The sequence below is a fragment of the Neodiprion fabricii genome, chromosome 5, assembly GCF_021155785.1.
Source record: "Neodiprion fabricii isolate iyNeoFabr1 chromosome 5, iyNeoFabr1.1, whole genome shotgun sequence".
Classification (NCBI taxonomy): Eukaryota; Metazoa; Arthropoda; class Insecta; order Hymenoptera; family Diprionidae; genus Neodiprion; species Neodiprion fabricii.
Window position 1 is genome coordinate 3565432 of NC_060243.1, and position 17619 is coordinate 3583050.

Here is a 17619-nt window from a genome sequence, read left to right on the forward strand (position 1 = left end):
CGAGAGAATAGGAAACAGTGAATTAATTATTCGTAAATATATCGTAACTGTAATGAAACTCGGAAGATTAAATCGTTCGAGAATAATTATTTACACAGGTATATAAATTTCATCAAACGAAACAAAATGCTTAGCTATATCGTATAGTATTTTGTCTTTTACTGGGTTCTTGTAATATAATAATATCTATCGTATTTTTCAAATTCTTCATATATATATATACATATATGTGTGTGTGTGTGTGTATTTGTATAATATATTTGCCTCGATTTTGTTGCCATCTTGAATATGATACACATGTATATAATTTAATATATTCATATATATCACAGCGAGACAAGCGATCGGCAGTGTTCAGGGATACTTATTTCTTTTCTTTTCTTTTTTCTTTCTCAAGGTAGAAACGTTACTTTCGTTCGGTACACGTGTTGTATATATACGCATATACATATATATATATATATATGTAATAATGATTAGCCATGACGTAAAACAATTCGACGTGGTCGATGTAAATTTTATCACTGTATCACCGGTACTGTGTTTCCGTTTTTTCTTACATTATTAATTGAAATTTTTAACCGATTCTTTTCTCTGGTAAAATTTCAAAGTCATTCGAAATAGCTGAACGACATATAATTTATATATATATATATATGTATATATATATAGGTATGCGTTATAAATTTATAGATACTACCTATACTATAGAATAAAATTTTCCATTCTTTTTAAAAAATACATTTAATTATTCGATTTTCGATAATTCTTTTTCTTTTCACGGTATTCATTTTTGGTACTTGCTTGTTCGATTCTTATGCAACTCGCGACAGAATTTCTGCACAAAGAGATAAGAAAAGAAGACAGGGAGAGAAAAGAATAGAATAGAATAGAGAGGGTGAGAGAGAGAGAGAGAGGGAGAGGGAGAGGGAGAGAAAGAGAGAGAAGAGAAGAAATATATACAAAATGTATATATATTTATATATATTATTGCGATACGTAGTAATGCGAAGAAAAACGTCTTTTGTTTTTGGAGCTCGTATTTTACGGACCGTATACCTTATCCCGGTTCGGGACCGATCAAAGAATGCTAGAGAGAGAGAGAGAGAGAGAGTGAGAAAGGCAAGGCGTCCGCAGCCTTCCCGATTCTTCAGAGACAAGTCAGCGAAGACCTCGGTCTTTTTCGATACCTAGAGACATTGACCGTGTCGGTCTTCTTCGTCCTCCCCGCGTGCCCCGTGTCAACGCCTCCGTATAATACGAATTCTTACGGGGCAGAAGCGGAACCCGGTCACCCGAAATTATTATCCACGGTATCAATCTTAATCGGATGTGAATAGCAGATGTGAAAAATACTGCAGGGTGCCTGCGACGGAGAAAGGTCGACGCCAGGCGTCATCGATGTTGACGTATTTTGCTCACCTTTACAACGCGCAACTAACCATTGACTATAAACCATAGGTGGAGTACGAGTCTTACACGCTTGCTCCAAACTCTGTGCTGGTTGTCTCCTGCACCCTTCGTAGATATTTCCAAGCCTCTGCGTAAAGCACACTCGGATGGACGCAGTCCGTTGGTTTTACGCTCGCGTGACCCAGCCGCGAATCGACCATTACGTCTTTTCTTGATCACGTTTACCCTGATTACCCTGAACCCAGTGTCACAACGAGTGGTAGTCCCCCAGTACCAGTCCGCTGTGGTAACCCGTGTGCGTTGAGGTCATTCCCATCGAGCCCATTCCCTGGTACGCACCCATCCCCATACCGTTCATCGACATCGTGTTCATCGAGTTCACACCCTGCATCGTGTTCGGGAGCATCGTCGTCGGGCCCATCGGACTCAGGGCCCCCATCGATGGGGCTATCGCTCCCATCTGCATCGAGGTTGCTGTGTGGGGCAGCGACTTTTGCAGGTCCGATGAGGTCGGCGTCCCGATCAAGTAGTCCTGGAGCACAATCAATCACACCTGACAGTTACGGTTTCGACATTCGTTCCTGTTTTATCGGTTCGTTATTAATAGAGTGCAGGAATCATGTACTTCCGAACTTTGCACTCGCTACATATATGCCGTCGCCTTCCGAGTTGTACGCGAGAAATAGCAAAACTGGTCCCAATTAAGGGGGTATCCCAATTAATAGCCTGCACGCTCTAAAATCATACCTACTTTTAGGAGTTTTTTTTTTTTTAAGAACATGAAAACACTTGGAGCAATTTGAGTTTTAAATGAACGTTCGATTTTTCCCAAAATTAGACTAGGTCCGAGTGGAATGAATGCCAAAGCAATGGATCAAGTTTGTTTCATCTAACAATAAGTCTATTCATCCGATTCCGAGTTGTAGTCATGCAAAGAAACGTACATCGTCATGTAAAACGGTCGGAGGCGATAATCTGTCAGACGACATCGCAAGGTCAAGTTCAAACGTAAATCGGACTTCACACTTCCGGGATGATCGCGATACCTTCCCTTCCCTTCTCCACTGAATCCAGAGAAGCGGGCAGCTAAAAAGAACGAATTATCGTCAAAGACACCAACCTGCGGACTGTAGTACTGCATGTAGTCGAGCTGGCTCTTCTGTTGAGCGCAACTAGGAGGTGGCGGTGGCAGGGTGGCAGTGGGGTGAACGAGGCCATGGGACAAGTGTCCGCCTTGTAAATGGTGTTGCAGCTGATGGTGGATGTTGCGTTTATCGTCGCCGCTTTCGCTGCTCGTGTCATGGTGCTGCATGTGGTGCGTCGTCGTGTGGCTATGGCTGAGCGTCGAGGAGTGGGCTTGGTGGTAGGAGTGCGGACTAGAAACTACGCTGGTTGGGGGTGGCGGTAGCTGGTAAATACCCGAGGAGTGCTGGTGGTCAACCATTTGCTGCTGTTGCTGTTGCTGTTGCTGTTGTTGCTGCTGGACAGCGCACGCCGAAGGCTGTTGTTGACTCACGGATTGTCTCTTCGTATCGTCGCCGCTTTCGCTGCTCGAGTCTCCCAGTCCTCCGCCGTGACCCTTGTCTTCTCTTTGACCGCTGGAAAACAGGGCAAAAAGAAAAGTACGTGGTGAATCGGGTGAATTGGAATAGTGCGAAGACACTCGTCTCGTTACTAAACGAATGGCTGACTCCTGAGCTTCCGGCACAAGGCAGCTTGTGCCGATTAGAAGCCCCAAGAATCGATACTAGCGCTGAAGTACCCGAAGTTAAACTAACGGGTCACGTGGGTGACAGCGTGTTGGAAACGGATTTAGTCACATGGTACTGTCACTTCAACCAATGACATACACAGTGAACCACGTGATTCGTTGGTTCCATTGAAACTGTCGAAGCGCTGGTGTCCATTTCGTCTTCTCCTAATCAACTCAAGCCGAGGACGCTGGTCAGCCATCCAGTTAGTACAGAGATCAGTGTCCGAAGATGTGTCGGACAAACTGTACACTGTGAGAGAATGATGTAGCGGAAACTATCCTCGACCTTGATTTAAGGTCAGGATAAAGCATCAAAAACTTCATCGTAATCATTAAAGTAGTCAAAACCATATACTCGAACCGTGCCTTGGATAAGTCCAAACCGTAAATCAAGTCTGAGGACCTCTACAATCATGTGTGCACCATATTTTCTATCAGCGTACTATATTCTCTGTGATTGTGTCTAACCATTATCAGCCTATGCCTGACCCTCAAATTTTTATCAGTTATAATCACGTCCCGTGGTTCGCAAGCATCCCATCGGGATGTCGGAGAAGAATCGTAAACTAAGCCTAACCTAACCTAACCTAACCTAACCTAACCTAGCCGCAGGTCCGTTTGCACGGCAGTCCAGGTACATAAAGTATAAAATGTGATTGGTGAAGCGGTTGTTTTACAAGACATTAAACGTTCCGCTGTTCATCCTCTTGGAGAAAGGATAGTAGATTGGTCAGAGAAGATGTTTGGAATGCTTCGGGTTCCATTGGGAAAAATCGGCCAAATAAGATATTGAAAAAAGAGGTAACGGAGAGGAAAAATACAACTTTTAAAATAACACCGTAGAACGCGAGAGTGTCGCTGCTGGACGCTGCACGGTGTCTGAAACGGAAATAGAAATCGTCAGAACGTTTCACGTGCTCTCTGGTTCTCGCAGAGTCTGTGTACAGCAGTCGGACGGTACCTGCGTAATATTTATTTATTTTTCACAATCACGCGGCGTGGCGCCTTCCTCCCGATATCGCCGTCAACTTGACGGCCCCAGTCAAAGCTCTTCCATCCGTCGTAGCGTTTTTTCGGGTCCTTCCGAATTCGCCGATGTTCGGAATTAGCAACTGGCGCACAAACCAGGCCGGAAAAGAGTTATTTCCTACTCCTTATTCTGGTTTCCTTCTCGGTATCCATTCTCTTTTTTTCTTTCTTTTTTTTTTTACTACCTCTGACAGAGATTGCTCCGCAGGCTCACGATCAGAGTGGGGAGTCCGTTTTAACGTGAAACGGAACCGGGAGTCAGCGTTGAAGGTGTCCCCAGGTATGCCTTATCTTTCGAAGATCGCGCAATAAATTTAGACGCTGCTGCAGCGCTTGGGTTCGGTATATAACGCGTGGATCCGCTCTTATACATACATACTGCAGTCCAGAACTCAGCCACCGGGAGAAGAAGAGACGGACAGCGAGAAATGGTTGGAATTAGACAGGGACAGGCGAGGAGATCGTCAAGATGCAAAGAATATCCCGGAGCCAAGTTCGGTTCTTCGTTCTCCAGAATTACACTTCGTCAGAATTTTTTAAACGCCATCAAAGCACCTCGTTCACTTTTCATCCTCACGTGCAAGGTGTGTTTGTACATACAATGTGCGTAACGTACTATCATCGGGACATTGAGCATATTCCACTTCTTGTTCGTGAAATTTTGTTCCTCCGTACTCGGATTGCTCGAAAACTGTTTTTTTTTTTTTCGAGACGAGTGACACGGTCTTCTTATCGGGACGATTGGTTGGTTACTAGCTAATTCCTTCAACACTTTGCGGCACAGCGTCTTATATATGCGACACTTTTTTTTGAATGGATTACTCAATACTTATATTCAATTTTCGAGATACCGTTGTCAGCTTTGTTTTCCACAACTGGACTTCCAAGATGTTAATGTTGATTTTTTAAGAGAGATTACGATGATTCTGCACATATAGTGACTGCTATGGATAAACAGCGTGAATAAATGTAATTGCGGGAAGATCATGGAAGGACTAGAAAAGTGGGACTCGGTAAATGAATCCGCTAAAAATGAATCCGACGATAAAAATTTCGAAATTTAAAATAGCGGATCCAATATGGCGGAATGAAAATACAAAAATTGATCCTATTCGCTCATACTAGATCCACTATTTTGAATTTTGATAATTTCTCAGATCTGACCCCATTTTTGATATCATCTGCCTCGAGAACCCTAATAAATCAAGTTTCAGGGAATTTGATTACAGGAAAAAGTGTATGCTTCAAAGGGTTAAGCCACTTTTCTAATGGGCTTGCTATATAGTTGAGCTCCGGTATTTTGATCCTTGGTGTTTTTTTTTTTTTTTTGCGTGTTTTGCAGCTATCTAGAATATCTTTTTTCCTCCATTTTTGGGACAGCTATGTTATGTGTGAATGGTGGCGGTAATTTGTCAAGCCTAGAGGCTCGCCGGAGCCCAGCAGGTGTGACGTGACAAGATTCAATTAGCTGATAGCCGGTGCGTTTAGCCGAAACGCAAATTAAACGACGTCCCTTTTTAGCTTGTAAAAGTGCAGCAGGCGTCCGGGGATCGTGATACCGGTAGAATTTTATGAAGGGTATGTAACGCGTTTCCCCGATCCCTTCTCCATCTTATAAGTTGCTGCTGCTGCTGCTGCTGATGCTGATGCTGTCGGAGAGATCTTATCGGCGACAAATTCTTACGCTCCTTATATCCAGGAGATATATTCTAACCCTATACGTACATAAACCGTCGATAAAGTTCGCTAAAAATTATTAAGAATTATTATTGTCAACTTTTTTCTTTCTTAATCTCGTCTCCTTCTCTCATTGCCTCGTGATCCTGATAAAAATCTACGCCCTGCAAGTTGCTGTACATATAGTAATAATAATCCGACAATTTATTACCAAGTTAAATTTCGCAAATTATTATAATGCTAAACTCCACGCTGTATAGCGCATCTTTTCCATCTATTTTCTGCCGTAGTTGTCGCTTGTTATTTTCAAATTCCACTGCAGCTATTTTTCCCTCTCAAAGCTAATTATAATTTTTTTTCTTTGCGCAATATACAAAAAACGGTTCAGCGTTTCGAAACACGTATTTCATTCGTATAAGCTCAATTATAATCCCATTCGGGTGAAATATTACACAGAGCTGGTTTTTTTCTTTTCTTTTTTTTTTTACCACGTTCATAGATACATTTATAGTTTTGCGGGAAAAATAGAATTCTTCTAAACTTACATATTAAAGAAAAATAACTAAATAAATCAATTCGGTAATTACCAGGCTTGTTTTACTGACAATTATATACCTACTCCTATCGCCAGAGAGAGTTTCAGGTACGTTAATCGTTGGATAGATTTATCAATTGTCAAGATCTCCCTATTCCCAGAATACTAGTCCATAAATCTAAATGAAATCGTGTCCTCGAGATAAAGACGAGAATTTAGAAGTGGATAAAAAAATAAAAATAAACGAATAAACAATATGTTCCAGAGTACACTATCGGGATCTATAAAACTATGTAACTGAGTTTGTACTTTCGAGGATAATAGTAAGAACTACTATTATATTTACAGCTGCTTTGGTATAACTTGATAATAAAAAAAAATTGCTCAAATACGGGGGGAAGAAAAAAAAACTAATGTAGAATAAAAGCGAACAAGAGTAAATGAATAAAAATTAAGAACGGTTTGGGCGTGTATCCAGAATTCATCTACTCTTAACGAGAGATGCGATGTATAGATAATGCCTGAGTAGTTGTTTCGTTTGTGACATAACAACTACATGGCCGGTGGCATTTGCGTGCAGAAAACAAAAAGAGAATTACTCATCGGCCTATTTCAAACTCCTCAATCACGTAGGAAGCGGAGCTGAACGGGGTCTCCACCCTCCCCCCCGTTACTGCTCCTTTCCTTATCCCGTTTTGAAATGGACTGCGGACAACCGGTGGAAACTAATAATAATTCTTCTCCTCTCTAGTCCGAGGGGTTTTCGTCTCGGACTCTCGTCGTCCAGTCGAGTAGGTAGGTATATCAGATCGGAGATCGTCTCCTGGGTCCAACTCGCGGTTATACCAGTGAATACGGAAATAGATCGACGACCAAGCCTAAGACGAGAACGACCTACCGCTACACCAAATATCACCAATTTATCTAACGATAGTCGAAATTTTCCGCTCTAAAAAATCAGAATCAGTACTCGTTTCGTGTTAAAAACCCCAATCACGAGTTGTATTATGGTACAATTAAGTGGCCTTCGTTACATATGGCGATAAAAACGTAGGTGCTTGTTTTTCGTGTTTTTATTTCAAGAAAGCTTCGTTTTCTCGAGTGCCAAGTATGTGCCATGAAAGAGAAAAATCGAAGGATTTTGCAAGCCGTTTTCAATTTATTGCCATTTCGACTGCAACTGCGTTCTGTGTGCACCCTGCGCATCTGCATAGTTGGGTATAACGCGTTTTACAGTAAACTGGAGGCAGGTGATCCTTATAGGCAGTCTCCTACTCGAGAAGGATCTCTAAGAAGGACCAAAAGCGCAGCTGATTCCTTAAGCAGATAAAGGAAATCTCGTCCCTAAAATAATGGGCGACCAGCCTACCGTGTACACATCGTACGAACTCTGTTTACAAACTTCGGTTCACTCCTTGTGCTCTCTTCCTCATCTTCATCCCACTCTTATTCTTATTCTCCCTTCTTTTGACTCTGGTATTCTTCGAACCATGTGATTTTTCCGGCTCTTGTGTATACCTGGACTGTGAGCACCGGGGTTATAGCAAGTAAACTTGGGAGTGAAGAATTTTTGGAACAAAAGAAGTCGACCAAGCTTTTCTTCGCTTTATATGAAGATTTAATGCGGTGGCAAGCGAGAGGGGAAAATGGTAGGAGAAACGGTCAGGCTAGTGATTAAACGGTTTGAAAATTGAACAGCAGCTCTTCTAATTGGTATCAGAAAAGGTAAAGGAATTAAAATTGCAGGAGTATGCGTTGAACAAGCAAATAGCTACAACCTGTTCCTTTTCTTTCGTTTCCTTGTTTTTCCTTCGAGTATACCTTGGCGTAAGCCGGCCGTGTTAAAACGTATTCGATGTTTTCGTATTCGTTAATCCGGATTATTTCAAATCCACCGACCGAAGGGATAGCGGCTAAGCTACCGACGGAGAGAGAGAAAGAGAGAGATAGAGAAGGCAAAACCAGTGATGGATCTGTAGCAGGAGCGACAGAGAGAGAAGCATAGCGAGGGAGGCGGAAATTGTGTTTCGTTAGTCTCAACTTCGGCTATATTAGCCCGGTGATTATCATATTTGTTGCTAGTTAACAGGTTCGTTTAGATAAATGTGATTAAGCGTTCTACTCTCGTGTTTTTCTTTCCCAAGTCCAAACCACCCACTGCGATTGGAATTTCAGAAAACCCGGCCTTATGTTGCCCTGGTCCCGATGCTGATGCATCCCAACTACCGTCGGCCACCGTTTCAACGAACTTCACGCCGATCTCTAATTGTCAGTGTCATGCGTTTGGGCGATTTCGTTTTGATATAAGGTAAGTGTACCAGTCATTGACACGCTTGGAACCAGTTATCGACCCTTTTATTTTCCATAATTATAAATTGACGGCAGAAGTTGTGAATTTCGCGACGACTAAAACCAATCGCTAGAGGGTTAGACACTAGAAATTTATTTTTTGGTTTATTAGAACCAAGGATCAAACTGATACAACCAAAAAAAGGTCAATAATTGGGACTGGGTGAATAACTAGTACACTTGATAGCAATTGCAGAGTGAAGTATCGTTTCAACAACGTTTAAACATTGTTGGAACAACAGGGAAATGTGATATTGCTTTTCGGTAAGAAGTTAGAATAGTTAAGGACTGTACGGTAACCACAGCTAGTCATTTCTCTCTCTCTCTCTTTCTCTCTCTTGCTCAGTTATTTAAAAGTTATTTCAACGATGTCCTCTTACGATGTCCGAATCGTCGAGTGATATGAAAAACGTCGTTCTAAAGTTCAGGAGAACTCTATGGAACGGAAAGTGTCATTGCTGGTAACGCAAATCTTGGTCCTTCAGCTGATAACGCTCGACGTTTTGGAGTGTGATTATTCGTTTACGATTATCGTATATCAAAGCTTTATTTCGGTCCCGCAAGACGTTGCATCGCGGTTGAGTTCATCATTTGACTACAAGTGTTTGCAGGTAATTTACAATACAGCCTACGACTATGATTCGAAATAAGATATGAGGGTGCTCTATTTGCAGAAGACAGTCCGCAGCGATCCTCGACTGGACGACTAAGAGATAAAATAAAAGAAATACTGCCACGGTAATAATGTTATGTTTTGGCATTTGTATTATGTACGTATAACTTACGGATGCTGGTGGTCGGTACGGACTGCCAACGGAGTCTGACTTGGCACGGTGCAGCACGTACCTACCCTCAATACTACAAACGTCAAACGATCCGGCATGCTTCAACCTTTTATCTCTATATATTCATTTCAGCCGTAATGTAACCAGCTACTCAACGCCAGCGGCTCTTCATCCTGCATCCAACAAACTGTCACTCCATGCTCCAAATGTTACGCTGACGCGCTACTGTTGGTTGGTTCGTTGATTTGTTTGGTTGAAAAAAATAAGTGGCTAGATCCTCGTGTGTTCGCCTATGTCCAATCGAGTCCACGGACTATCGTTTATCTACGACGTTTCGTACAGCGATAAATATTTTTGTTATATATGTGTTTTTTTTTCACCTCAACGGAAATAGATAAGTAGCACGTAACCTGGAACGATTTCTTCCGGGTTTCCAAATGACTTGAAAAGTTCACAGAGTTCCGCTACGTTTTACTCTGATTTACGTAGCTTGGATTCGTTGACGAGATTAATTCGAAGACCGTTTTGACATACTGTAGTGAGTCCGTCCGTTTTCTGATTTTCCCGACGGTGAAATCACAGTCACCACGTGACACTCTTTCCTCTTGGATTTCGGGGCACCGTGCGAAACGGCGAGTATTTATCCTATCAGAAAACCCGAGTTTTCATCGGTCACTGTAAAAAGCGCATCTTGGTGGGGTGATATTAGATTGAAGCCTGCTGCTGGTGCGGATTAATTAGCGCCAATTTTGTACCGAGTAGAATAAGCATGGAATGGTGTACGCCGGAGATGCTGATTATAATAGACGGTTTCCCAAGCAGGACGTCGCATGGCACGGCTGTAATTAACGAGACTCGTGCTCGTCTAGACCGACCTCCAGACTTTAGACCATCCTAAATTATCCCCGTACCACGAGACGTGGGCCTCTCGAAAACGCCGCGTGTTCCTTACTTTCCACCTGTGTCATCCATAAATCCCAAACCGGCTATCGATTATGCCGCATCAGCCTGCAAGCCGAATCTGATCGCCGGATAATTAAGACGATGAATGAATCCGGGAAATGGAATATATATACTCAAATCTCTAACACTGGACCGTGTCGCTGCTGCAATGGGAACGAAAGAATCGTCTTGATCCTATGTACTCTAAATTTGAATCGTGATGTGATGAGAATTGTTACAATGCAGGAACAGCAGTTGTCCCGGTCAGTCATGCAGCGTTGGCTATTTATTTTCGGTGAAAAACTGGTCGTTACCTAAGTTTATACTGTCTTCAATTAGTGCAGACGGTCCTTCTCAAACGTGCTGTGTCAATCTCGTTGATTGAACGAAGTTACGGTTCACTGATTGCATCGACTATTATCAACCGGTGACTCAGTTTTGGAGAGTATAAGACAACGGAGGGTTGTGATGAGAACAATCCTCCCACGTGCGGTTCTTCTTTTCCAGTATACCAATCCCGGGTCCAGCATGGTAGACACCCTGACACGTTCGGTACCGTGAAAGCGGCAGTGTTCAGGAGCCATTTTGGAGCAGCACACATGAAAAAACAGAAAAACGCGACCCTCGAGGATATACACCGTAGGACGAGGGATGTCGTACCTCCTTCAAGAACACGTCAAATTTGACGGGCACGTCGAGGACTCACATGCGTGCCAGCCGGACGCGAGTGCGGAGCGCATGCTTTGAGGGGGAGCAAGAAGGGAGCAAGACTGCCTGTCTCTCGAACCCGTCGGGAAGAGAGGAGCCTCGAGGAAGAGCTCTCGCCCTCTTATTCTCCTCGATGCCTCGATGCCAGGGTCAGGGTGGCCGACCCACAGGCGGGAGCCAAAGGAGGAGCTAAACCGAGGGCGGAGTAGCTCGCTTACCTACGGCTACTCCGAGCCTCGATCGTTACCGAGGAAGTAGGGAACTGGGAACTCGTGGGGCCACTGCCTGTGGCCACGACGCCCCGCCGGAGAGGAAGGAGACCGAACCCACGAACAGTGGGGACTTTCATTCATCGAGACTTCCAGGAACGCGATTATAAACCGACTTTATTCTCGCTTTCGGCTGCTCTTAGCCGCTAATTCTCATTGGTACTCTCGGAACGACGATCGCGAGGATGTATTCATCCTTGAATATAAGGTGTTCGGTGAGCTTTCGTTTTACTGGGTCAGAATCTTATTCGGGTGATAAAGTTCTTCGGGTTTTTGTGTTACTTCTTACGGTATAATCGTCTCAGTGTGTATCCGATCAGAAATAATCTAGTCAGGCATCGATTTTTACAAGTCCGTTACGGATCATTACACATTTGCACCTTATCCTGATTACTGACTCATTTTCACAACAAACACTTAGGTTGGGATCCTGACCATGAATTTCCACTCCGTGTGGAATTTCCAAAACGTTGAAAGTTTGGAATTCTCTCTTCTCAACCTTCAACATATGCTTCCACATTTTTTTCATTTTTCTCTTCTCTTAACAGAATGTAACTTAATGTTCGACGAATTTATAACATCGATAAAGAATATACTATACATCGTGGATATTTTTTTCTTCTTTCTTTCTCATCTCAAACGTCTTTTGCATTGTACAATTTCAGTCGTTGGATGAATTACGTGTCAGATGAACAAGGCATAAATTGTTCGATGAATTTTATTTTCCCATGATCAGTAGTAATGTTTCGCAAAGTTCAGGGTGTGGAATAGATTTCACGACGGTTGCTGAGGACTGTTTCTCTCTCTTTAACTTTTCCACACATGATAACTACGTCTGCACAAATTGGCTGTATCGCAAGATCCAACGACAGCCTCGTCTTCTTAACGGAGCGTCATAATTTAACGGTCAATAAATTGTTGGTGCGTCGTCGTAGAAAATATTGTAACGTGTAATAAGCGATTCCCTGCAAGCGACGATGTCGTGAGCAACGTTTGCTTCTACATCGCATCTTTTTTAGTTTATTTATTCTCTTCATCTTTTCGTGACAAAAATTTATTCTTCTGTTCATATATCTTAGAAAAACATCTTAGAATATGACATTTTGACAGATGATACGAAGTCTTGACACGCCTGATGATCAGTTGCTTCTTTTCTTTACAAACACCAAACGCTATTTCGGTTCGTCTGGCTTTGTCTCGCCGCCAATTAACTCCATAATTTCTACCCAGACGAAGTTAGACCAATGTTTTCCAATACGATATTGCCGTGCTGTTCGCGTGGCTTGAGCTTCAAATCCACTCCTACTTCTCCTTCTTCATTTTCATCTCCGAACGTTGCTACTAGAGATGACGCGAATTTGTGGAAACCGGAGTTGCCGTGATCTTAGACTCCGAAGAGGCAAGGACGCCTTCGCGCCGCTGGCGAAAACATAATAAACCGCGTTTTCAAATTCCTGTATCTAGGGGGGAGGGGAACAAGATTTAATGCAAACACGTGAGAACAAGACAGGTCAGACGCACTTAGGTGCGCCGGCTATTATTCTGTCAACCAGTAGATATACTTCAAAGTTCCTCGAGGCGAGGTGAGGCGGCGGTGGTGACGGTTGTGGCCACTGGCCTATACTGACAATGAATAATGTTTATCTTTACCCTACGCATGCCGTGCATTTGCACGCTTGCACACTATAAACTGCCCCCGGAAATAGCGATCGAACTATATTTGATCAGCTAATGACGATTGTGTTATTTAGAAATTGTAACCGGATACAGACCAGTGGTGGATAAACAGTTCGGTAATATCGCCAATTCTCAATTCGAAAGTCTCGTTTCATCGGCTGGCACTGATTTAACACCTCTTATCGAATTGCGATCGCGATCGGTCTTGAGATATGATAATTTCAGACCATAAAACGGCTCTCAGCTGGACACTTTAACAAGGGTGCAAATAGTCGTCAGAAGTGGATTTCACGATCAAAACACTTGAACACGTTGGAATGAAATACGAGTATTCCGTGAAGATAAGTCTGGAGATGAACCTCGTTCCCTAGAATTTGTCCAACCGTAGACTCTGGTTCCAAGAGACTTCCTGAACTCTTGATTCCAAAGATCCAGTGACACTTGATCCGCGCTTTTGCCAATCGTATAATTAAATACCTGCAGTAGCACGCGCGGTTGTAATTTTGTCAATTGGATTCAAGGACCGTCGTTTCGTTGCGTGGTTTTCTTTCGTAGTATCGTTGGTGCTCTCCTCTCTTCTATCTCCTCGTATCCTGTATCGCAACGAGTTATCTAACCAGAAAGAACTCTGGAGAGGATCAGAGCACATGGTTATAGGTATAAGAGACTTGGGTAGGTGGTATAGTTCTCTGGTTTCAAGCTGCAGAGCGCCGTTTTGTAACCGTAGCTTCATTCCGTCGCGGCACGGCCGCCGGCTGGCCGGCTGTTGTTGGTTGAACCGTACGTCGCGCTATTTTCGTACCGAATTCAACGCGCGGCCTGCTTGCTCCTCTCCTCGTCGCCGTCGTCGACGTCGCATTTGCCTACTCTCTCTTTCTCTCTTTCTCTCCTTCTCTCTTTCACTCTCGTCCGCGTTTATTATACGTACACGCATACACAAACCGTCCAGCTTATAAGCTCCGTACCCTTGCACTCCTCGTGCAGCAGCAGCTCTTGCTGCAGTCCACGGTTTAGTTTTTATCTGCACCCGATACTTGGTCTGCAGCGCGTGCCCTCTGAAAATTCTTTTCACGAACCGATTTCTATGCACGCGTGTTGCTCAATTGTCACTGTAAATCGGGATCCCCTAAACAATCAGTCTTAACAAGCAATTAAGACGTCAAGCTTCGAAACATCGCTGGTTTTTAACACCTCTGATGCTACTATTTTCACCCATTTCATTCCACGACATTTATTGTCCAATGATCGATTAGTCCATTGTGAATCGAATTCGAGGGGATTTTCTGGCCTCTTGTAAATTGAAAGATCTTGATGATCTGTAACATATGGAAAATCGTAGTATCTACACCGATTCCGTGCCTCTATTATCTATCTCAACTTTTTACGATACGTCGTCTAGATTTCTAGACAGATTCCTGACCAGTTGCTCACCGGTAACCCGATCCCTCGGGAGTTAGTTCTCAGCTTCTTCCCCCTTGGGCTCTCCTATAAACTCATCAGCATGCGCCAACGTCTATATAGAGACGACGCGTATTGTAGCGTTGTGTAGGTATCTCTGGCTGTTGGGACTGCAGGCTCTATCAGCTGCAGATGAGCCGCGAACTTTAAGCTCGTGCTCTTTGACGGTGCAGCAAATTATATCCTCCAGCTTGCCCCAGTGAAGTAATTTTAGAACTCGGTTGAACCATTAATATTATAATCGTCGTCATCGGGCGTTACTTGAAAAATTTCCGTCATTCCGGGAAATCCTTTCGAGCATTCCTTACACAGACTCTGTAGATCAGGATCGAGAACACTGCGTAATAAAATCTTGAGGAAGGATCCAAGTGCTCTGATCACGCCGTGCAGCAAATGGCGATTACAATTCGCGCGAACAAAAGCCAAACTTTGGAACATGGAGACTACGTAAGGAGTAGGAACTCCATCTATACGAATTGCTGCCCGAAATAAGAAGGTCGCAGTGAAAAACCTTCTACGAATCACATTGCAAGATCATCGATCAGTCGATCTTGGGCATCCCTACATCCGATGACACTTCGGTGCAAAAGGAGCACTAGCGACGTTAGTGGTACTAGAAATAAATAAACATAAAGTGTACGATTACTGCGAAAAGTTTTGTCGATTCGTCGATTTGAGTTCCTGTTCCTTATCTAGCTGGTCTCCATGCTTTGGAAGTCCCATGCACATAGTCACATACGTAAAATATTTATAATATGCGAAACTGCTGGTGTGTGTATTTATACGTAAAGGTAGCGCAAATAGAGCCGAAAAAATAGTGAGGTTTGCGTCGGGGATCTGCAGAGGCGCCATCGAACCCTCCTCTCCTTGCCTCTCCTCTCCTCATGGATGAAGTGGGTGGTGTGTATATAGCTGTGTTGGACCGTACCCACGTATACGTGTGGGTGTGCAACGCATACAGCAGCGCCAGCCCATCAGCTCTGGCTGGCTCCTGTGTCGCCGGCTTTCCCTCGGGATGTCGTCGTCGAGTGTCAATATTGGCGTAACCTTTACTAACGTTTCTGGGGTGGTTGGTAGGTCGGTACGCCCCTTATTCCCTCCGCTTTTCATCCCATCCATCCATCCATCCATCCATCCATCCATCCATCCATCCATCCCCCGAACGAACACTCCGCAAACCTCCACGCAACTTTCCATCTGCGCCGATCCTGCGCACACGCCGACTGACTGTACGTACTTCCATTCCATTCCGTATCCCTTTCCAATTCGATCGCATCTCTGCGGAGACACTATTTCACCTTTCCTTCATCGAAAATGTTCAATCCATTATTGGACAAGTTTTCCGCGGACTTTTTTGCGGCAGTTTTATACCTCACCATGATTCTTCAACTCTTTTTGCAGCTGAGTGTAAAGACCTCTTGCAGTAGTCGTTTCCAGTTCTTCTTTCCATTTTCGCATTCACCGTTCAGTCGGTTCCGATCATTCCCTTTTCGTTTCATTGGTCTCGCGTCTTTTTTCTCCGTTCTGACGTTACTCACTACCGTACCAATTCCAGTACGGATCCGGGGAATAAAACTGTCCGACTTTTAACTTCATCGTCAATCGCAACGTTCGGAATTTGACTTGGACGCTTGAAGTCTAGACGCGCCCCCGCGACCGCGGCTTGCATCAGGGTGCGCAAAGGGCGGTGAGGGAGGAGGGGGAGGAGAAGGAGGAGACATTCAGGGGGTTCGATAATGGCTCCTGCATCCCGTCTCTCTGTGTCAACAAAACGCTACTAATGCACGACCCACGTATCCCGGTGTACCTTATACCTACCGTATGTATTATACACATATTTGTCTGCCACTGCAGCAGTCGTCTACCCATCAATATACGCGACCATACCTTCATGTGTGATATCGGCCGGCTGGTTGGTTGGCAGGCATGAACGCATTTGTGTAATGTACATACTCCACAAGGATATACCTCGATGGGTGTACCTCCTCAACCTGCGTAATGCATCAGAAATGAAAATCATAATACTATCCCACAGTCGGCCGGGAAACAGCTTGAAGTGAAGTGTTAAAACTTTTCACATGCTTATACATGGGTGAATCCCAGTATTGTTAACTTGTCGTGACGATTATTCGATTCCAAGTTACAGGGTCTTTTATACTCTTCTTACAAGGAAGGTATCTCGGATATATCTCTCCGATTTGATTTCTTTCTTAATATGTTGCGGTAGACTGAAAACTAACCGACACGTATTTTTTTTATCCACAATTAAAATGAAGGTACGATTTGGCAGGTTTTTGCCTTTTTTTTTGTTTTTCAATTGTGAAAAATACATTTTTTATTTCTCGTTATGAGAAAACTTTTCCACTTGGATTGATCGAATTATCCGAATAATTTTTTAAAAATACAGCTATTCAGTGTTTTTCAAGAGAAAAATACATTTCGAAGAAAGAAAATGACAGCTTGCCATATTCCTAGACTTCAAAAATACTCGAAAATCATGTTTTCAAAATTAACTATTCACCCGAGACACGAAAAACCTTGAATTACTTTGTCGACGCCTTGGCAGTTTTAAAAAAGACTCGTCATTGTTGCAGTTTCTGGAACGCCGAAGTACGATTTCGAGAATCAAGGACCGGGATGCGTGAAACAATGATGACGTAACAGAGCCATTGCAGCCGTTGGTGCATTATCACGATTACAATACATACGAAGTCAGATTTTGCCGAGGCGAGACCAGCGGTGAGTTGTTATTGTTAGCCGATTATGAGACAGACGAAACACCCTGCCGAGAAAGAGAGATAGAGATAGAGAGAGAGAGAAAGAGAAAGAGAGAGAGAGGCTCCGGCCTGCTGCAGAGGCGGGTATTATTTATTATTTTTGACTTATCTATGCGCAGTGTGTGCGATAAACGAACGAACCGACTCGCACAGTTATAGGTATGTGTTATGGTATACGGGGTGTCGCCTTCGATACAAAGCGGTTTGATTTTTCTCCTGGTTATAGCGGCAGGTCGGAATGATCGTC

General features: G+C 43.6%; 1 protein-coding gene across 2 annotated transcripts in view; it reads right to left on the bottom strand.

Annotated features, from left to right (window-relative positions):
- Positions 1 to 678: 678 nt before the first annotated feature.
- Positions 679 to 17619, bottom strand: part of LOC124182612 (homeobox protein SIX1-like) — a 33407-nt gene continuing 16466 nt past the window's right edge. For both annotated transcript variants that reach the window (XM_046570108.1, XM_046570107.1), the window contains exons 4-5: positions 2534 to 3011; positions 679 to 1945 (exon numbers count right to left, since the gene is read on the bottom strand). In XM_046570108.1, the coding sequence (XP_046426064.1) occupies positions 1661 to 1945; positions 2534 to 3011 (763 nt within the window). In that variant the 3' untranslated portion in view covers positions 679 to 1660. The remainder of the gene's footprint in view (positions 1946 to 2533; positions 3012 to 17619) is intronic.